The sequence below is a fragment of the Hydractinia symbiolongicarpus genome, chromosome 5, assembly GCF_029227915.1.
Source record: "Hydractinia symbiolongicarpus strain clone_291-10 chromosome 5, HSymV2.1, whole genome shotgun sequence".
NCBI classification, from domain to species: Eukaryota; Metazoa; Cnidaria; class Hydrozoa; order Anthoathecata; family Hydractiniidae; genus Hydractinia; species Hydractinia symbiolongicarpus.
The window spans coordinates 27447503-27469223 of NC_079879.1; the positions used below are offsets into that span (position 1 = coordinate 27447503).

General features: G+C 33.1%; 3 protein-coding genes across 3 annotated transcripts; 1 reads left to right on the forward strand and 2 right to left on the reverse strand.

Moving 5' to 3' along the window:
* Nucleotides 1-1480: 1480 nt before the first annotated feature.
* LOC130645794 (vesicular glutamate transporter 1-like) lies at nucleotides 1481-8656 on the forward strand. Its single transcript, XM_057451893.1, has 9 exons — nucleotides 1481-2533; nucleotides 3673-3706; nucleotides 4455-4742; nucleotides 5405-5500; nucleotides 6142-6275; nucleotides 6797-6946; nucleotides 7060-7192; nucleotides 7752-7990; nucleotides 8392-8656. Exons 1-9 carry the CDS (start codon nucleotides 1979-1981, stop codon nucleotides 8587-8589), a joined length of 1827 nt encoding a protein of 608 aa, XP_057307876.1. The 5' UTR covers nucleotides 1481-1978; the 3' UTR covers nucleotides 8590-8656.
* Nucleotides 8657-14519: 5863 nt separating this feature from the next.
* LOC130645795 (band 4.1-like protein 1) lies at nucleotides 14520-18360 on the reverse strand. Its single transcript, XM_057451894.1, has one exon. The coding sequence runs from the start codon at nucleotides 17928-17930 to the stop codon at nucleotides 16788-16790; it is 1143 nt and encodes a 380-aa protein (XP_057307877.1). The 5' UTR covers nucleotides 17931-18360; the 3' UTR covers nucleotides 14520-16787.
* Nucleotides 18361-19311: 951 nt separating this feature from the next.
* Nucleotides 19312-21609, reverse strand: LOC130645797 (uncharacterized). Its single transcript, XM_057451896.1, has one exon. The coding sequence runs from the start codon at nucleotides 20912-20914 to the stop codon at nucleotides 19811-19813; it is 1104 nt and encodes a 367-aa protein (XP_057307879.1). The 5' UTR covers nucleotides 20915-21609; the 3' UTR covers nucleotides 19312-19810.
* Between the last annotated feature and the right edge of the window lie 112 nt (nucleotides 21610-21721).

A 21721-nucleotide genomic window follows, 5' to 3' on the forward strand; every position in this document is an offset into this window, starting at 1 on the left:
CGCACGCTAGACAAGTCCGTCAAACAGCCTACTCCCAAGATAGGGTGTGGTTTTTATACGGGTTTGTATTACAAAAAAACACTAAGAAATATTTAATTTTGCCTGCCCTTAATATTTTATTTCTCTATATATTTTCTATATATTTATATAGTTACGGCGTAAGTATAGTAGTTACAAGTGAAGATTACTTTCAGGGGATAAAGTTGTTGCGGAATTTGGAAGAAAAACTTAGTAATTTTTAAAAAGTTTGTTTCCGAAAAAAAAGCTGAACGGGGAAAATTTCGTCCTGAAATACTTTTTCTTTCTAAATTAATCGAATGCGATTTGTCAAAGTCTAAGCAAAACACAGTGGACTCTTCCATCTTGAACTCGCAAGAACCCAAAAATTTATTTCCGAAAATAAAAAGAGAAAATTTATTTAAAAGTGACAGAAAGGGAGCAAAGTAAGTGTTCGTGATAAAAGATTTTACTGCAAAATGTAAAAACCTTGATACACGAGAACGGATCTATGGATAAAAACTTTAAAAAGAACTGCATCAGGAATACATTTATTTACTGACAAATTTGTTTTAATAAATTTTAATTTTTTTTAATGATAAAATTAACACAGTTATCGCATGCATAGCTTTTCATGGTTTGATTTAGCTGGCAACACAAATTTATTTGCTGTTAATAGCGCACAGTTAATTAGTGGACAATTTGATTACACCCCTCCCCTCCTCTAATGTTTTTGTCTAGTTTCAAACAAACAAACAAAAAAACATTTCAGTTCTCGTCCTGCGGCCTTCTTCACCCACTCGATTGCCTTTTTTAGTCCTTGGAGGGTGTATGTAACAAGAATTTCCAGTCCCTACCCTACCCCTCTGTTCACACGTTTTTCAGTGACACTGCAGCGTGCTGTGGATTTGGGGAGTTGTAAGAACTTACAAACTCCTTTGGAAAAGTTAAGTGGATATGTTCAACTACTTTTTTGGTTCACGAGGTCATAGCGATAAACTACTACTGCAAACTCGCCTGTTCATTTTGCCTAGAACCCTTAATAGCTTAAAGTAACCCGGGATTATTTTTGGACCAAAATAGGCGAGAAACCGAGTTTCCAAATAGCGGACACTTCTAATTAACGGACAAAACTCTCTGCATCGAAGGTTTCGGCTAATTACAGAGTTGACTGTATTCTTGTTAATACAATATTTAAATTATCAGTATCGGTAAACGCTTCGCACATCAGCATCCCCAGCACGTGATATAAACAACTAATGGTACAAAGCACAATTAACATGGGATTCACAAGACGATTATGTTCCTACAAATTCTTTATTTACGGTTTAAAAATTTGTGTAGGAACAATGTCAGCATCCCACGGTTTTTATCCTGTTAAAACAATGCAGAGCCCTCCTAGTTTGACAAAATAGACACAGGATTTTATCCGGAGCTCAGGCTCACCTCACTAGGAAAAATGTTAACGCCCTGGCTATTTTTTCGTCCAAGAAACACGAATGCATTGTTTAAAAGTTGCCATACGGTTGTAATTAACCTGCAAGTAAATTTCAGCAACTGCAGATAAAAGATTTGGTCAGCAACCGTGTGAGTGCAGATATAAGTGCTTTTAACGTTACAAACAAACAATGCCAAAACTTATTGCTTTTTTTTTTTAATCTCGCCTTTCTCTTAGAGTCAGGCTGTGGTAGCAACCTCGTCTCCAGGGGTTCTTGCCTCTTTTACATCGATGCCACTAGCGGCTTTGGCAACCCTGGAACATCAAATAGTGACAAATAGTAATGATAGAACCTCGGGTTTTAACCGTGAAAGAAAGAAAATCCAGATTTACGCTTGAGTGCACTTCGTATTTGCACGCTTTTTTTTTCTTCAGAATAAATAAAGCGTCTTGTTTGACATCACATTGCGCATGATAGGTAGGGTCTGAACGTTTGTTAGGTTCGAAAATGTCTATCATGGCTTGTTTATTAAATTAATAATTATGAGCAAAAAAACAGAAGAAAATAATAAGAATAATTCAGAGGGAACACAACAAAGTTTTCCTAGTAATAACAATGAAAACGAGGCTAGAAATTCTGCCCAAGAAGACGACGAGTGCAGCAAGAAAAACATTAGTACAGAAAGTCCCGATTTAAACCAGGATAAAGTTAAAGGTGACAGAAATAAAGAAGCGTCAATGGTTCGACGATCACCCTCTCCTAATAAAAAGAAGGAAACGCACGCCGTACCTAAAGACGGTAGTAACATGCAGTCTGTTGGTACAGATACTGAATGCGATAGTAGACCAACGAAAGATGGTGATGGATCGAATTCGTATGATGGAGATGTAACAGTCTCCGATGTAGAAGTAGGAACAGAAAAAGAAAGACTTCCAGCTGAGGAAATAACTATTTTACCAAAGCGTTATGTGTTGTTGTTGATGTTATTCTTAGGTTTCGCTATTATATATTCTCTTCGTGTAAATATAAATGTTGCTATTGTTGCCATGGTAAATAACAGGACACGGTTGACTCGGAGTGGCAAAATTACTGTGCGCGTAAGTAATTTTAATTTTATAATTAGACCTAACTTATTTAAAGTACTTTTTTAGCTAATCTCGTCCCTGGAGTTTCTTTCTTGAACAAGTAACAATCTGTAACAAGTGAGAGAAGGGATAGGAAGTAGTATTTCCTATAAAATACCTCCTCGCTATTGATGTTAAGTGCTTGATGCGTTTTTGTAAAATTTGATCACCAAAATAGAAATTATTTGTTTTGGGAACGAATACACCTTTCCCGAGACTTATTCTTTTGATGTGCCGCAACTTTTTCTGTTGAGTTTTATGAAAAACGGACAACAAATTTGAATTCCTTATCAAAAATGTCATAAACAAAGAAAATTTCGAAACAATGCAGCAAGTAAACAACCTGCTATTCTAATTTAAAGATTTGTGGCATGTCCAACCTCCTTTTGAAAGCGAGGCGGGACATGGTAACTTGAGCATTAAGAAGACTTTAACTGTGATATATCTTCTCAAAATTGCACTTTCTGTTGGCGTATCAAGTTAAACTTTTACACATAAATTAAACAAACTATGCTGAATTCAAATATGGTATTCATATTTTACGAGTTTAACAAAAGTATGACTCATGGTGTATTAGGCGAAACATACAAATAAAATCAACAAAAATGTATTAAAGGGTTTCTCAAGAGTCTACAAAAACTATGATTGATAATGTTAAGGTTTTTTTTGGATTCAACATTGCCCAGCAGTCTAAAAATGTTCAGCCTAAAAACGGAAAAATTACAAAAGTAACAGTAACAGTAAAATATTCCAGAAGCTGTTTCCAAACATAAATTTAACAATAAAGGCATTAAAAAATTAGCGTATGTCCCCTTCACCACTCTCTTCCCCGCGGTTCGTGGAAATTTTCAGTGTTTTTAAGATAATGTTTTAGCATGCACTAACGCCACATGTGCAAATATAAGTTTTCCACAACAATTTATATTTTTAAAAAATACTTGATCTTCTCAATCTTTTTTAACCATGCAATGGCGAATTCATTAAGTTGTGACGTTGCAGCACCTAAAGCTAGAGAAATAGGTTTCTGCCGCATTTAAAGAAAGAAAAACACAATTTTAAATAGTCTTTTGGTATTTTTTGACAACTTTTACTATAATCTCTTCTACCTTTAGGTGGCTGAGTTTCACTGGGATTCGCACGATCAAGGTAATTTAAAACATTTATTTGTATTCTAACTAATTAAGGAGTTTAACTTTGAGATCAATTTTTATTTGGAAAATACGGTGATGTCACAAGGGCGTTAACATTTTGTTTATCTGCTTACCTTTACAACGTTTGTATTCAGGGCTGCGAATCCGTTCTGAGCGGGGTGTCATCATTCGAAAAAATGTCTTAAACCTCAATCGTACAGTTGTCGTTCAAATACCGTCTCAAGCAAAAACAATTTTTTATGTTCCCCTACACAACCCCCTCTGGAGTTTTACAATCTAATCCTCCTGAACTTTCTAACAAGAGAGACTTTTACTGTTGTGAATACTCGATTAAGTTCATTCCATTAGACCCCAACCGAACTACCGTCAACAAACAGCTTTCGCTTTTTAATGTGTCCAATAAGTACCAGAGATGAGTTCGTTTTTTAAAAAAAGGAAATCACTTCCTATGGTAAGGCGTACATGCCCTGGTAATTGAGCTACTGATTGCAATAATCTTAATCAAAATTGAGCCCCACCTTTAAAATCATTTTTGATAAAAAAAAAACCTCTGAGGAAGGGGAGAGGAGATGATTAATCGAGCATTTACGGTATTTCAAATAGATAATTAAAAAATGGTAACATTAGATATCATCTTTTTTCTATTGACTTTAAAACAATGATCGGCTTTCGGGAAAGCAACGTTTTCTATCCACATTTCGTATTTTAATTCACTCAATTTAAAATTCTCTTCTTACCTTCAGCATTAGTACTCGGTTCATTTTATTATGGTTACTGGATATTACAAGTTCCTGGTGCATGGATAGCCATGAAACTCGGTGGCACTCGTATATTTGGCTATGGCACGTTACTTGCGTCATTACTGGCGCTCATCACACCGGTTGCCACGCGATATCACGTGTACGGACTAGTTGGTATTCGAATTGTCCAGGGATTATTTCTTGGCGTGACATTTCCATGCGTCATTGCAATATGGGCAAAATGGTCACCGCCTACTGAACGAAGTACTATGGTAACCATGGCAATAGCAGGTACTTACTTATCAATGAGAAAAAATTGGTTTTAGAGGGAGTTCAAAATTGCCTAAGTAATTAATGTTTTTCTCACAATTAGGTTTTTGTCAATGCTAAAAATTTGACTGGATTTATAAGGTGGAAGCACATATTTCAATTAGTTGTACTGTGGCAAGATTTTTTAAATGTTTTAAAATCACTTTTTGCACATGCGCAGCACAAACGAATAGTTCCAAAGACAACTAAAATTGCTTTCACTGTTTTAAACTACTTCCATGTAATCCAGTGATTTTTTTATATTAATTTTGCAGTTGACACATGTGCTAGAAAAAATTCTTTCATTAATTTATCGAGATAAGCAAAGTATTTTATTCTTTAAAATGTTTATTCTTTAAAAACAGGCTAATCACTTTTGCCTTTTATTAGTTTAAAACAGTATATTAGAATGCAAGAAGTCTCAATAAGAGAATTAAAAACTATTTTGCACTGCAGCAACCTGAATAAAGTAACCATAATATTTCCCCCACTCCCACTCCGCCCTATTTTACGCCCACCCTTTTATCCTCTTTTTTTGATTCCAAACTCCAGAACGTCTTATCCAACTTTAAAATAATTTGTTGTCGTTTAAAAAATTCTCAATTCACTGAGGATATTTTTTTGATTTAATTTTGATTTTTTAGGATCACCTGTTGGTAATATTATAGCTATTCCACTTACTGGTTTATTAGCAAAATATGGCTTTGATGGAGGCTGGCCCTCTGTCTTCTATTTTTTTGGTATGTACACCTTTACTTTGTAATTTCTTTGATTTTTTGTCGTTTCAAGTTATAATTCATTTTTACTTGTATTGGTTAAGCGTAATGAATTTGCTTACACTGAGAGGAGCGTTGATATATGCTTTGATTGTCGCCTCAATTTTATATTTGTTGTTGTTTTAAATACAGGAAGAATCAGTTAGATGTGCTCCTAGGTCGTTTTTTGAATAAAAAGTCGTAAAAACCTGAGGGATTACTTTCTGTTTCTGACTTAGTCACAAAAGTATAAAGACACTAACAACTTGTATAAGTACACGGTTTAAATACGAATTATTTGTATAGAAATAAGGTAATAGTTGTGCTCCTAGGTCGTTTTTTGAATAAAAAGTCGCAAAAACCTGAGGGATTACTTTCTGTTTCTGACTTAGTCACAAAAGTATAAAGACACTAACAACTTGTATAAGTACACGGTTTAAATACGAATTATTTGTATAGAAATAAGGTAATAGTGCTAATTGATTGCATTACCATTCTAATTAAAAACATGAAAAAGCGACTTCGAGTTAAAACTGACTGATAATTAGAACCGTCACTCAGCATATATTTACGGCTCTATGACGGAAAAATATAATATTAGGCTGTCTTTACATTCTTTTTTTTAGGTTTTCTTGGTATTTTGTGGTACATATTATGGGCGTTTATAATTTATGATACGCCATCCACTCATCCTGGTATAACTTCAAGAGAACGAAATTACATAGAAAAATCTATAGCTGAGAAACCTTTTGATCCATTGGTAAGCAGGGTAAAGTTTATTACAAACACGACCCTGCGATGTTGGGAGTGGTTATATTGAAGATAACGCAGAAAACTTGCCTTTGCCTAAACCTGACCTTAACCCTGTCCCCAGGGTCACTTTTAACAACTATAAGACCTTTTAAGGATGCGTTTTATGTTACATCTCGCGTCTGTAGACATTTGAATTATTTAAACAGATTAGACTCCATCATATATACCACTTCTCTTACCTTTGCTATCAACGTATGGTGGTTTTATTTACTTCTTATGAAAATCTGAACGGTTCCACTGTTGAAAACTGCCAGGTTCCATGTTAGCATGAGTGGAAAACGAATTTAGAGTAAAAAAGTAGCCTTCACATGGAGCCAAAATGACATTTCAAACCGCAATAAGATTTATCATGTTTACATAAAGTTTCTATATCAGAATCGTGCGAACTGCATATGCGCTGTAACTTGGTGCACTGAAATGGAATTTAATGTAAAGGCTAACTAAAGAATATTTTTTTTATTTATTTAGACTGAATCACCACCATGGAAAGCGATCTTCACATCTGTTCCTATGTGGGCAATCATTGTTGGTCATTTTGGTGCATGCTGGGGATATTACACTTTGTTTACACAGATGCCAACCTACTTAAAAGATGTTCAACATTTAGATATTAAAACTGTGAGAATTTTTAAGCATATCTCACAAAACATCAGAAGCAAATAAGCAAATTTTATCTCCAGGGCTTGGTGCAAAAAACACACAATGATATTGTAATATTTCGTAATTTTTAGATGGGACTTGTTGCAGCTACACCTTACCTGTTTAAAGCTTTTCTTGGTCCTCTTGGAGGGATATCTGCAGACATGATACTTCGTTATGGTTATCTTACTGTCACTGGAGTGCGTAAGCTGTTTTATGGCGTTGGTAAGAACAATCCACTTTTTTGTTACGACTGATTATAAAAAAATAGGCAATATCTTTTTATCTGCAAAATGATTTATGCTTTGATATAGTCTAGGTTTAAAATCAATTACAAGTAAAACAATCAATAAAAACTATTTTTATTAGCGCAGAATCTTACATAACCACTTCCTTCCCTCAACAATTTGAAGGCGGAAATAATAAATCACTTCCGCTTTCAAATAGTTCATCATTATATTAAGGTTTAAAAACTTCGTACTCTAGAGTGGAATAATCATATCCCCCGCATTGGTAATTATCGTATTTTTTTCCATATATACAAAAATAATATATAATATCTATGCTTTGCATTTTCTAACCGCCCCATATATTCCACTTCGTTCGACTTAAAGACTTCCTGGGTAAAGTTTTATGAATTAAAATTAAAGCATTAAGCGAAGATGTGACGCATCATGCAAGTGAAGCTCCCCATCCTTCATTCCAACAGGACTGTGAATTACACAACTAAAAATTCAAAAACATTTGACAACAACATAATTTACGGCTTGTTTTTTTTTTGTAGGTTGTATACTAGCAGGTTTCTTTATTCTTATGGTTGGTTATTATATAAAGAAAGCTGAAGCAATTGCTTTCTTGATATTAGGCGTCGGTTTCAGTGGGTTGAACGCCACTGGATACGCCGTGAATCATTTAGATTTAGCACCAAGATACGCAGGCGTGTTGATGGGTATCACAAACACATTTGCAACCATACCTGGTTTTCTCAGTCCAATGGTTACAGGATATATTGTTAAAAACAAGGTGAAGGTTTCTTACTGTTTTTTAAAATAAATATGTCGGCCTGTGGAATGAACCTCGTTTCTCTAGATTTTCTTTTAGAGTTTCCTAAATACTTAGATAAGAGTTTATGTGAACACTGAATTTGATTTTCTTTAAATGTGTTCTGTTCCAAAAAACAGTTACATCTGCAATCCCGACTATAACAAAAAAAACGAGTTTTTAACCAACCATAATCAGTTTAGTAAAATAAACTCCGATATTTTCCTTACTTTTTTACGTACACACAAATAAAACCAGGTTTGTAAATAAACCTTTTTTGAAGTCTAACTTGAAATTTAAGACTGTTTTGTTCTGTAAATCATATTATACAATATCCTGTATTGAATGTTTGTATAGAGTGACTTTCTTTTTGTAAATTTCAGAAAGCGTCGGAATGGAAAATAGTGTTTTGGATAACATTTATCATTTATGTGATTGCAGTTGGTCTTTATTCTATAATGTGTTCTGGAGAAAGACAGTGGTGGGCTGATGGTTATCCAGAGAATGACAACGCAGATGAAAATGAAAATATAACAGATGAGGCGATAAACGAAGATACTGAACCAAGTGACAATAGATAATAATAATTTGTTATAATAACTTATGTATATAGTATATTTTTGATACAACACACCATCATTTTTTAGATTTCTTTGTTTCTTTTTTTACTATTGTTACTGCGCTTTTAGATATTTTATATCTTAGGGATGAGGGTTTAAACCAGCTAAAATAACGATTGAATGGGTTATGCCATGTTAAGTCTTATTCTAAAAACTTACTTATTGAATTTGCTTTGATAAATTCATCTTTGGTCACATAAACTTGTGTAATTGTGTGGTCAGTCTTCAACACAAGTAATCGTTCACATTATTGGTAATTTTAATGCTGAACTGAACCAGATCTTCCAAAAATCATTTTTTTATTCAGACAGACATGTTGTTTGTCACATTTTTTTTTCATTAAATACTTTAACCTGCTACCATATTCTCGGAGTAATTTGCACCTAATTACATAGGCTAAATGGGGGGGATTCTAGCGAACTGTTCTTTAGCTATAGATCAATTTTAAGAACAATGTTAATTTGTAACTTTTTATTTAACAATGCAAAGTTTGTGGAATTATATGCCCGTAAAACCATGTGAATTGGATGGGACAAAGTGTTTATGAGTTTCGGGCATATGCTTCATTAAACAAGGCTTAGACTTCTTGTTTAACTCTTCTAATAAATAAGGAGTCAATGACTATAGTAGAAGTCTTCGCGAACGCGCGGTCACAACTTTTGATGGTTCTCACACGTTGTATGCATCAAGTATTCGCCAAAGTTAACAAGTATGCGCTGATATAGACAATGAGCAGCTAATCGAGGCGGTTAGCAGTGGATTTAGGGCGGGATTCATTGATGTTCATGGAACTGCGCCAAAAAGTGGGGTAGCAACGTGTTTTGAATGAAAGATTGGCCGATGTTCACAAGTGTGCTTTGATCGATACGATGAGCAGCGAGTGTGGGACTGAATGAATGATGGATGTATACAAGTAGTCACTGTTACGTGGTGTAGGAGCGTTGAACATAGATGTATGTGCCATGTTTACAACTGTGCATGGATACTCAATATAGGTGTTGGGTGAGGGACTGATAGAGGGGTATTCACCGATGCTCCCACAAGTGCATGTAGGTGCGCCAAAAACGGTCTTAGTGTATCTCTGCTCTTTTATATCCCATTTTTTCTCGTGCAACCTAAATTTATTCCGCCTTACCGTTTTCATATAGAAAAACCCTGAAGATTACCAGACAGAGAGAAAAACAATAAAAAAGCGTAATGGTCATTTCGGATTTATTACCAGCTTCTAATAATTTATGTTTTGGCAAAAAAAAAAGAGAAAGAAAATAAATAAAATTTTTGACATAAAAATATACGTGAAAAAAAATATTTAACGAAACACATTTCAAAAATGCACCAAGTTTAATAACTTTTATAATAAAATCACTGTCACAATTGTGTACACATTCGAGGTTGAAATACAAAACAATATTCAGGTTTCAGAATTATCTGATATTGTTAGAGGGGCTAGCTAAATTTGTAACCATAGACTACAAGATAATTTCATGTAACAAATATAAATAATAAATATATAAAACACAATATGATCACTAATCAAATAACTTTTAGTGATCGCTATTTCATTGATCATCTATATAGAATAAACCAGAATAAAAAATTTTAATAATCGCATTCGTTTATATAGCAAATGTACTTTCAAGATTTAAATTAAAAATATAATTGGTTGAGAACTTCCAAATTATAAAAATAATAACCAGACCAGACGAGAGAAGAATACCGTTAAATTGAACGCAAATTTAACAATTCACAGAATTTAATTTTGCAAGAAAATTTCTAGTTAAGTTTTTCAGAACTAGTTCTCAAATTCTGTAATTTACTGTAAAATTATTAGAAAATGGACACAAAGATAAAGCCTGGCGTGTTTTTAATGAAATTTTATGAGATCTAGCAGGTTTGTGAAATTCAATCCCCTTTAAGGAATCAAGAATTTTTGTAACAAACACAACCTAGACTAGATTTCTCACAAAAATTCCTATTCATGTTATAACACATCCTTATATGGAAAACAGTACAGGATATTATATTACTTTTTCAATGTTTTTATTTTTATTATTAACTCCTGGGTATTATAAGAGCAGATGTTTTTTAAATTTTGTAAACATCTCAAACTCACATTGTAAACAAAAATTCTTAAAATAAGCCATTTTACTTTAAATATTTGTACAATTACTCATTCACATGCTTAAGGTATTATACAAATATTGAGAAATGTTACTCCGAATGAATTCTTCGTTTATCATGCTCAACAAATTTCGTCCCCTCATAGTTGCTGTGGTGTCTCGTTTTGTTCCGTCTTACAGAGTTTCTTAAAGAATGTCTGAAAGAGCTGAATTTTTTGTTCCATGATTTATTTCGTTGTGGTATTTTTGTAGTATAACATCTTTGTGCTTGCTTACGGCTATCAAATACTTCTAACCCATCAACAACATTAAGATACAGATCCTTATATTTATTTAAATCCATTTCAAATCGAAATATGCCACCATTGCTGTATTTACTTTTTAATTTAAATTGTCTTTCAGCAAAGTCTCCTTGTTGTGGGAAAAACCCCATTTTTACTTTGTGTTTTTCAATTTCCAAATAAACCAAATCTCTCCAGGCAAATGTTTCCATCCTTTTAGGAAGAGTAAACTTTTCAATATATGACTCATATACGAAATGAACTCCAGTTTTACTCCGGGTAAAAACGGTCCAAGAAATGCTTATCAAAAGCGTCCGCGTTTTTCGGCCCGTAGGTTTTTAAAAACGGTCGAGGACCGTAAGTATTATATCTTTGGTACATGGTACCATACTTTTATCTGGTATGTGTTTTAAACGTGTCTGATGGTTTTACGAGCGCTAGAATTTGAAAGTCGAATAAATTTTCTTTCGATCGAATATAAACATGCTTATGTTGAACATCGTGGAATGTCTTTTTAGCTGTCTTGAAATAGTGCCTCTTTCAATTTTACCCTTCCAGTAACAAACTTTGTTGGGTATAGAATAGTATTAAATGGTATTATTTTTCTATTTGAAGGCATTAAAACGCAAGTTGTAAGACGAATCTTCAATTCTGTTGTTTTACATTTTTTAATTTTGAAGTTTTTTTGGTAAATAAAAGCAACGGAAGTATGGGAAAATTGTAGTAAGCTACGTATGGCAGTCTCAGGAATTAAGAAATGGCGGCCATTTTTAAATTGTTTCTTTTTTATTATATTCTGTAAACTAAGGTGTGTTAATGGTCTATCTGGCTATGTCCTATGAGTATAAGTATATTTTAGGTCTCATATAGCCGACTTCTCAATTTTTCACAATATATACAAGAAACCCATCCATATAAAAAAAATTAAAACTTGTCTTTAAAGCTAGCTAGCTAGCTAAATATTTTGTGGATGTGTTGTCCCATTGTATAGCTATAGCTAGCTATGCTTTATTCTGACTAAATTTTCTCATGTATTAATTTTTTCGCAAGTTTTCATTCATCCACAAGTAACAAGGAAAAATTTAGGGTTTTTAGGCAAAATAGATGCGTTAAACCGTAGCTAGCTAGAGTTCTGTGTATAGATGAGCGAATGTTTACAAAGTTCTGTATATGTACGCGCATTCTTACAGGCAATAAAAGAAGGACCACATAAGAAAAACTATTTCCACTAATTTATATATTTAAGGAATAAACGATCTAAAAGGAGCTGGAATTGGAATACCGTTTTTTTTAATTAAGAAAAGAAAAATGTTTTTTCCCTATAAATAACGAACTTGTGTTTATATATATATACGTTTATTCTTATTTTTTTTAAAACATTCCAAGACATAAAAATTCATTTCTTTGTGTCATTCGCCAAAATAAATTCCGTTAAAATAAACATTTTTTTGTATTCGCCAAATTAAATCCTCGCCAAATTTTATAAAATTTATCATTCGCAAAATTAAATCCCCGCCAAGTATTCCATTTTGGTCATTCACCATTAAATACTCTCCAAAATTTATCCACTTAAGATAGTAAATAAAAATATCCTCTCTTTTTCATCTTCTTTTTCTAAAATGACAGATAATAACTTTTCTTTTCTATATATATATATAATATATATATTTATAATTACCTATGTTTTTAGATCATGTATAATGATGTCAGATTTAATTGATTCATATGCAGAGTTGGACGAAAAAAATATCCTCGTCATCAATTTAATAAAGTTTCACTTCGATACAATTTTAACATCTCTTAATCGAAAAATTCAAGCAAAACAAACTTTGTATAATCCCTTCAAAGTTGTCATTAATGAACGTGTCCATTCCGAAATATTTTTAGCTGTTTATAAAGCCATTCGCGACTTCCGCACAGCTTACGGTAGAGAATTGATTGTTAAGAAAGACAAAAGTGGTATCATTAAAGAAATTAGTATTATTTTTCACCATCTTGGGTCATTGAAATTCCATTTATCAAACTTGTCTAGCCTTGATATCAATAAAATATTCAAAAAGAAGTTTAAAAGCAATGCCGTCGGTGATATAATATGTGACGATGAAAAAAAATGTATTTTACATTACAAAGTGTCAACAAAGACATTAAATATAACTGCATCGTACAAAGTTGTCAATCAATATGGTATGGTATGTAGTTATTGACAGAATTGGATTTTTATCCTAGTTAAATGTTTTTATTTTGTTGTATTTCTATGCCATGCCTCCTAAAGGAAAGTCAAAGGCACAAAACATTAAGTTTTCCCAGTTAGGAAAATATACATCAAACAGAAAAAAAATCAACGATATGGATTTGAAAATTTCAAATCAGAGTAACCTAATTGAGGAAAAACAAAAACAATTAGCAGCATTGAGCAGTGAGATAACTTTGATTGAAAGGGATGTTGATAAGTTAAGAAATAGATTAGCTAGAAAAAGAAAACGTGTTAGACACCTAAACTATGAGTGTAGTAAGAATAGAGTGGACTCTGAAGTCAAATTTAGCATCAGCAAGGTAACAGCTGAGAGGCGTAGTAAATTCCCATCATCTAGTGATTTAAATAGATCAGCAAAAGATACACGTCGTCTGGAAACATTTGAAGCTTGTTCTGCCATTCACGGAGGGTCTAAGGAATCTGTTCAGCCGGTTATGTTTGGTATGATTGACACATTGTGTTCGAAAATCCCCTCAAAAATGTTTGCAAAAAGTTTATTGAATGCTAAATCATCTGTAGTAAAACAGATAAAGGAAACTACCATCAAAATAGCAAATGAAGAATTTTACAATTCAGAAGATAATAAACTACGTTCTCTCAATGTTTTTTACAGCCACAATGTCATGGGGAAAGCTAAATACATGGCAATTAGAAAGGCAAATAGAATTTCCCAGAATAAACAGAATTCAGTGGTTAATTATATTCAGTATCCTCATTTAGCAACCATTATCAATAACATTGATATAGGAACACTACATGACATACATCCAACTCTAACCTTTGGAGATGAAACAAGAGAGTGCTTTCATGAAAAAGGTTTTTTCTGATTTAGAAATTTAGACACCGTTTTTTGTTTAAAAGTTCAGTATGTTGATAGTTCGTGTTAGATGTATATTTTCCTTATTTCCTTATTCTGCTATATACTTTTTGTTTGCATAACATTTGCAATGTATATTTGTGAATCAGTGAGATAGTGTCTTTCGCAAGAGTATGAATATTAATTTTCCCAATTAGAAAGCTCAAAGAAATCAATTTTTTAATATAAATGTGTGTGAATTAATGTTTTGTCAGAACATTTGGTACATAAATGTTTACGACGTAATCATATAGAAAGTATGGTGACTATTACAGCATAAAATTTATAATATTTACATCAAAGAATATGTATTTTATACAAATATATTTTATTTTTATGAGCATGGCAATGCCAAATTTTCTCTTGCAAAAGAAAACAAATTCTAGATCATCATCATTTTTTTCTGTGAATAGATGTTATAAAACACTAGCTATATGATAGTTTATATTTTATTAAAAAAAAGTTTTCATAGTTCATATGTTTTATTTAAACAGAGTTGTTGTGTTATTATTTGCTTCATATTGAGATACAATGTGTCACAAAAGTAGTTTTTGTTGTTTGACTGTCCTGTGTGTTCTGGCAGCTAGCTAGCTGTGCTGCCTCCATCCCATCTTCTTTTTATTTTTTATTATATGCAATAATGAGTAACGGTAGCTACGAAAGCCATAAAATAACAATAATTTATCCATTTTTTACTCGTTATATACCAAATCAAAACTTTAAACACTTGCAGCAACCTTTCAGTGTGTTTAGCCAGGTAGCCATTTTTATTTTTCTACAAATCTCTCCATCGCGCTGCTGTTGTACCTGCTATTGTGAAAACCTAGGTTGCAATTGAAGGAGTGTCGAATTGCGGCGCAAACTCCATGTAACAATCCTTGACAAAATAGCCAGGCCGTTTGAAAAATACGAGTTAAGCATTTTCACACGGGAAATAGCCCGCCGTGAAAACCATGTGAATTGGATGGGACAAAGTGTTTATGAGTTTCGGGCATATGCTTCATTAAACAAGGCTTAGACTTCTTGTTTAACTCTTCTAATAAATAAGGAGTCAATGACTATAGTAGAAGTCTTCGCGAACGCGCGGTCACAACTTTTGATGGTTCTCACACGTTGTATGCATCAAGTATTCGCCAAAGTTAACAAGTATGCGCTGATATAGACAATGAGCAGCTAATCGAGGCGGTTAGCAGTGGATTTAGGGCGGGATTCATTGATGTTCATGGAACTGCGCCAAAAAGTGGGGTAGCAACGTGTTTTGAATGAAAGATTGGCCGATGTTCACAAGTGTGCTTTGATCGATACGATGAGCAGCGAGTGTGGGACTGAATGAATGATGGATGTATACAAGTAGTCACTGTTACGTGGTGTAGGAGCGTTGAACATAGATGTATGTGCCATGTTTACAACTGTGCATGGATACTCAATATAGGTGTTGGGTGAGGGACTGATAGAGGGGTATTCACCGATGCTCCCACAAGTGCATGTAGGTGCGCCAAAAACGGTCTTAGTGTATCTCTGCTCTTTTATATCCCATTTTTTCTCGTGCAACCTAAATTTATTCCGCCTTACCGTTTTCATATAGAAAAACCCTGAAGATTACCAGACAGAGAGAAAAACAATAAAAAAGCGTAATGGTCATTTCGGATTTATTACCAGCTTCTAATAATTTATGTTTTGGCAAAAAAAAAAGAGAAAGAAAATAAATAAAATTTTTGACATAAAAATATACGTGAAAAAAAATATTTAACGAAACACATTTCAAAAATGCACCAAGTTTAATAACTTTTATAATAAAATCACTGTCACAATTGTGTACACATTCGAGGTTGAAATACAAAACAATATTCAGGTTTCAGAATTATCTGATATTGTTAGAGGGGCTAGCTAAATTTGTAACCATAGACTACAAGATAATTTCATGTAACAAATATAAATAATAAATATATAAAACACAATATGATCACTAATCAAATAACTTTTAGTGATCGCTATTTCATTGATCATCTATATAGAATAAACCAGAATAAAAAATTTTAATAATCGCATTCGTTTATATAGCAAATGTACTTTCAAGATTTAAATTAAAAATATAATTGGTTGAGAACTTCCAAATTATAAAAATAATAACCAGACCAGACGAGAGAAGAATACCGTTAAATTGAACGCAAATTTAACAATTCACAGAATTTAATTTTGCAAGAAAATTTCTAGTTAAGTTTTTCAGAACTAGTTCTCAAATTCTGTAATTTACTGTAAAATTATTAGAAAATGGACACAAAGATAAAGCCTGGCGTGTTTTTAATGAAATTTTATGAGATCTAGCAGGTTTGTGAAATTCAATCCCCTTTAAGGAATCAAGAATTTTTGTAACAAACACAACCTAGACTAGATTTCTCACAAAAATTCCTATTCATGTTATAACACATCCTTATATGGAAAACAGTACAGGATATTATATTACTTTTTCAATGTTTTTATTTTTATTATTAACTCCTGGGTATTATAAGAGCAGATGTTTTTTAAATTTTGTAAACATCTCAAACTCACATTGTAAACAAAAATTCTTAAAATAAGCCATTTTACTTTAAATATTTGTACAATTACTCATTCACATGCTTAAGGTATTATACAAATATTGAGAAATGTTACTCCGAATGAATTCTTCGTTTATCATGCTCAACAAATTTCGTCCCCTCATAGTTGCTGTGGTGTCTCGTTTTGTTCCGTCTTACAGAGTTTCTTAAAGAATGTCTGAAAGAGCTGAATTTTTTGTTCCATGATTTATTTCGTTGTGGTATTTTTGTAGTATAACATCTTTGTGCTTGCTTACGGCTATCAAATACTTCTAACCCATCAACAACATTAAGATACAGATCCTTATATTTATTTAAATCCATTTCAAATCGAAATATGCCACCATTGCTGTATTTACTTTTTAATTTAAATTGTCTTTCAGCAAAGTCTCCTTGTTGTGGGAAAAACCCCATTTTAACTTTGTGTTTTTCAATTTCCAAATAAACCAAATCTCTCCAGGCAAATGTTTCCATCCTTTTAGGAAGAGTAAACTTTTCAATATATGACTCATATACGAAATGAACTCCATTTTCTGACAAAGCAATGAAAAAACTCTCTGTAGCTTTATCACAAATATTGTAAATGATATAACCATAGAGGGGAACTTTTTGAACAAGACTAAGATATAATATATCTGCTTGTGCTGGGCGAGTACCCTGTAATTGTTTGTGATACACTCTTACCAGTTTCATATAATTAATTTCAGAAATTGTTTCATTGCAACTCAGTGTTGTTGGAGCAAATATTTCGAATTTGTTCATTTCTGTAGAATACTCTTTTTCATTTACATTAAAATTACCCAGTTCAGCTTGTGCTATAAAGGCATCAAGCATAGCATGTGTTTTAACATTGCAACCCAAGTCTCCATTAATCAACAGCCCTTTCATAAAATGCCTGAATAAGCGTCTTCCTTCTGCAGTTGTTATTGCTAAGTCTGGATTTCTTGGATAAACCCTCACAGCAAAGTGTAAACAAACTTCCTCAGTGTCTGAGATAGAACGCAAATATTTCAGTGTCCTTAGGTTTTCTTCCGGTTGTAACCAATTCATACCAGCATCATTTTTGTCCGAGTATCGTAAACCGAAAATTTGGCTATCGTTTGATATTTTCAGTGCATTAAATGTTTCTTCCACAAGGAAATTTCCTTTCAATTTCTTTGATTTCAAATGTATATGTATATTTTCACCATTAGGTAATATTATGCTAAAGTCCATCCTTCAAGTACAATCTTTTTTAAAGTAAACGAAAAATACGAAAACTTAGCAATAGCTATTTTTAAAAAAACGTGCCCTTCTTTGCGACATTTCCACTGCTTATAATTAAACTTCCCGCCTGTCGGTTTCTTAAAATAGCTACACCCCCAATCCATGGATTCGACGTCTTCTGATATTTCTATTTAAAAGTATAGCTGGAATGCCTAGAATGGGTGACCATGGATATGTAAACAAATGGAAATTGCTTCACTCTCCATCGCAGTGTTTACAACTGTGACAAATCCTATGATCAAGACCCGTAACCTGGAACCAAACCCCGAACCCCGAAACCCGGTAATCAATACCCCGTTGCCTTTTCCATTTGGCTTTCTGATTTCTTCATATCTCGGGACAGCAAGAAACTCGCCAGTCCTTACTGGGTTTTAGGGCCGGCAATAATGAAGACCGGTATGAAAAAGAAATCGTTAAAAAAGATTGTATTTTTTTGTCGAATATATTTATTGTTTACATTGTTTTGCAGTTGTGGGGCACCGTACCCATCAAACTTTCAAATTCTATTCCTACAAGTCAAACTTATTTTTAACAAAGTATTTTTGTTAAATTAGATTAAAAAATTAAAGGCCGCCACCAACCTCGTCCCCAGTCTTGTTGGGCTTTTTATATTTGGACGGCATGCAAATATGAAAACCCTAACAAGTCCTGTACACCCCTACCTTAAAAAAAACTTGGGAAGTAAGTCCTGTACACCCTACCTTAAAAAAACTTAGGAAGTTGTCCATTTTATGCATTTAGCAAAATTCAAAGAGCTGCCCATTAAACTGTAACCAACCATTCAATTAAGTACCGAAATCGAGTATCGTTCAAAAATAAAATAATACATCAAAACCAATCATTTTTATAAATTTGTGTCTTTTACACAACTAAACATTGTTTGATTTGACAATTCCGAAATATATTCGGCATGTATGCGTTTAGATAAAAACAAGCTTCAACCACAGCAGAAAAAGCATTGTTTAATGCTTCAACATTTTTCAAAAAATAGCATTTTTGTAAGTTAAGTATAAGTTGTAACAAAATCTTAGTTGTAGCAAAATCTTAGTTGTAACAAATTCTTAGTTGTAACAAAATCTTAGTTGTAACAAAATCTTAGTTGTAACAAAATCTTAGTTGTAACAAAATCTTAGTTGTAACAAAATTGAAGTTGTAACAAAATTTTAGTTGTAAGAAAATCTTAGTTGTAACAAAATTGAAGTTGTAACAAAATTGAAGTTGCAACAAAATTGAAGTTGTAACAAAATCTTAGTTGTAACAAAATTGAAGTTGTAACAAAATTGAAGTTGTAACAAAATTGAAGTTGTAACAAAATTGAAGTTGTAACAAAATCTAAGCGTATCGAAGGCTACAGTGTTAAATGATGATAAAAAAAGGCGGTAACAAAGACGTACAAACACGTTGCAAAATCCCGTCGCAAAAGAGTTTGTTTCTTAAGGGAGATTTTCACGAAGCGAATTGAACGGCGAATTCGATGGCGAATTGTATCTGAGCATGCGCAGTTTTGTTTGTTTTGATTTTGCATCGAAATATTCGCTTCGCTGAAAAGTAGAAACAGTTCCTACTTTTTAGCGGCTAAAGGTTTCGCTGCTAGATTTTTACCAATCAGAACGCGGTTAACTAATGTAAACAATGAATTTTGCGCCTTATTTATTTTGTCGTGAAAATTAAAAATCGAATTCGCCATCGAATTCGCCGTTCAATTCGCTTCGTGAAAATCCCCCTTTACGCAACAATATTTTTTTAAAAAAACAGCAATGACTTCTTAGTAAAACCAACTAGTTGACGAATACAACTTAAACACCTGTTCTTGAAACATCTATTAGTAACTATTTTTCAGTAGTCAATGTATATTCTTTCAGTTGTTTGAGTTGAAGAATCTCTTTGACAACATCATCATTCATTTTACACACCACGTCCAATACTGTCAACTTTTTACATTCTTTTACAAGATTAAGAACAGCATTGTCTAACTCATGACTTGTTGTCGTATAAATGCAAAGAGATTCTAATGTGGTTGAGTAGATTGATGAAACCAAGTTGATGTGGTCAATAACAATTGAGTATAAACATAATTTCAATATAGAAACAGGAGCTTCTGGGACTAAAACTCGATATGTTAACTGCAATGGACAAGTGTGGTTGAACCAAACTTCAAGTTTTAAATTAGGAGATTTCTTTTTTATCATCAACCATTCCTCGTCGGTAACAAATCTGGAATACTTTGCAGCACTTGTAAACAGAAGAGAAATAAATTGAACTTCGGCTCTATCTGCATTTCCAAACGCTCTTAATACGTCGCTACAAAAACATATAGCTTGGACATACAGGTATTGTAGACGACGAGCTTTCTTTACAAATGCGACTAGCATAGCACGTGATATCTGATAGACCAATGTGTTGTTTTGAATGTTCAACACCTCAAGATAAGAGGCGTGACATTTGGTTATTGTCTTCAAAAACTCGTCTGTTATCGCGATTGGAAATTTGGATAAATCAATTTTAGTGATGTAACACAAGGATTTAGTGTTGAAAAAGTCCTGCAGGTTTTCTAGATAACATCTTCCAGAGAAAAAGAAAGGGTTTTGTTCGCAAAATTCTAATTTGAATTCTTGTAATTCCAACCGTTTTTTTCTTGCTAAATCTTGAACGAAGTTTCCGCTATTTCTGCAGTTATCTGCAGCTCGCTGGTGACATTTGATGTGTAAATGACGAAAAAATTCACCGTAGTTTTTTGCGATATCTCGTAAGTTGACGTCACATAAGCCTTTTTGGAAATCTACCTCCACAGTGTACCACAACTGTGGTGACTTCATACACTTGTTCCATGTTTTGCACACTTGGGCTGCGTTTAAACGGTCATCGTTCGTCAAATTTTGAAATATATTTACGTAGATTTCAGCAGGTAATGTCTCCCAATTACTTACTAACATCTTTCACTTCCTTTTCTTTTTCTTTTAACATATTTTTCAAGTATTGTGGACAACTGACAGGGGTTTCCAATTTTAGCTCCATCATCGCGAAATCAAGCTAAACTCCGCCACACATTTTACACGATTTCGGAGAATTTTAAGCAAAACTATGTGCGCCGCGAGGAAGTGTTCCAAACCGTTTTCAAGTTAACCCTTTGTTCAATAAATAATCAGTCCATTTAAATCATAGCGATCCGCAATTAAAAAATGATAAGCTTATAAATAATAAGATAATACTGTAAAAATAAATATATAAAAAAATATAAAATAAATATTTTACGGATTTTAAAGTGTACAAACTCACCATATTAATTTGCTCATCAAACATGCTAGACTGTACGTAATTGAGCGCAACCTCTCTAATCGTATACTTTGGAAAATCGATTGTGGTGTATATACCTAAGCTTTGGTACAATGCATAAATTACATTTATTTGCATAGATTACATTATTTTTAAATGACCTAAACAATTGATTTCGCCAAGCCCCTCGGGACACTGTTTGACTCCATAGCAGAGATTAGCACGTTCAGGGTTGTGAGATATCATAAATACATTCTTAGTGTATGTTTGCAAACTGAAATCAATAAAAGCAGATCCTTTTACCACTCGTATCTTTAACGGTTGACACATTTCACTGGTTTCAGCCCTAAATTAAATAAAGTGCCTTGAGTCTGGCGATTTTCGCATATTCTAAATTTGAGGATTAGAGAGACTTTATTTTTTGCATCCATAAGTCACAACGGCGAATTTTCTTCACTGTTACAATT

Coding starts and splice junctions, on each gene's coding strand:
- LOC130645794 (XM_057451893.1), top strand. CDS start 1,979: ATGAGCAAAAAAACAGAAGAAAATAATAAGAATAATTCAGAGGGAACA. Junction 2,534..3,672: donor GTGGCAAAATTACTGTGCGC/GTAAGTAATTTT, acceptor TTCTACCTTTAG/GTGGCTGAGTTTCACTGGGA. Junction 3,707..4,454: donor CTGGGATTCGCACGATCAAG/GTAATTTAAAAC, acceptor TCTTACCTTCAG/CATTAGTACTCGGTTCATTT.
- LOC130645795 (XM_057451894.1), bottom strand. CDS start 17,930: ATGGACTTTAGCATAATATTACCTAATGGTGAAAATATACATATACAT.
- LOC130645797 (XM_057451896.1), bottom strand. CDS start 20,914: ATGTTAGTAAGTAATTGGGAGACATTACCTGCTGAAATCTACGTAAAT.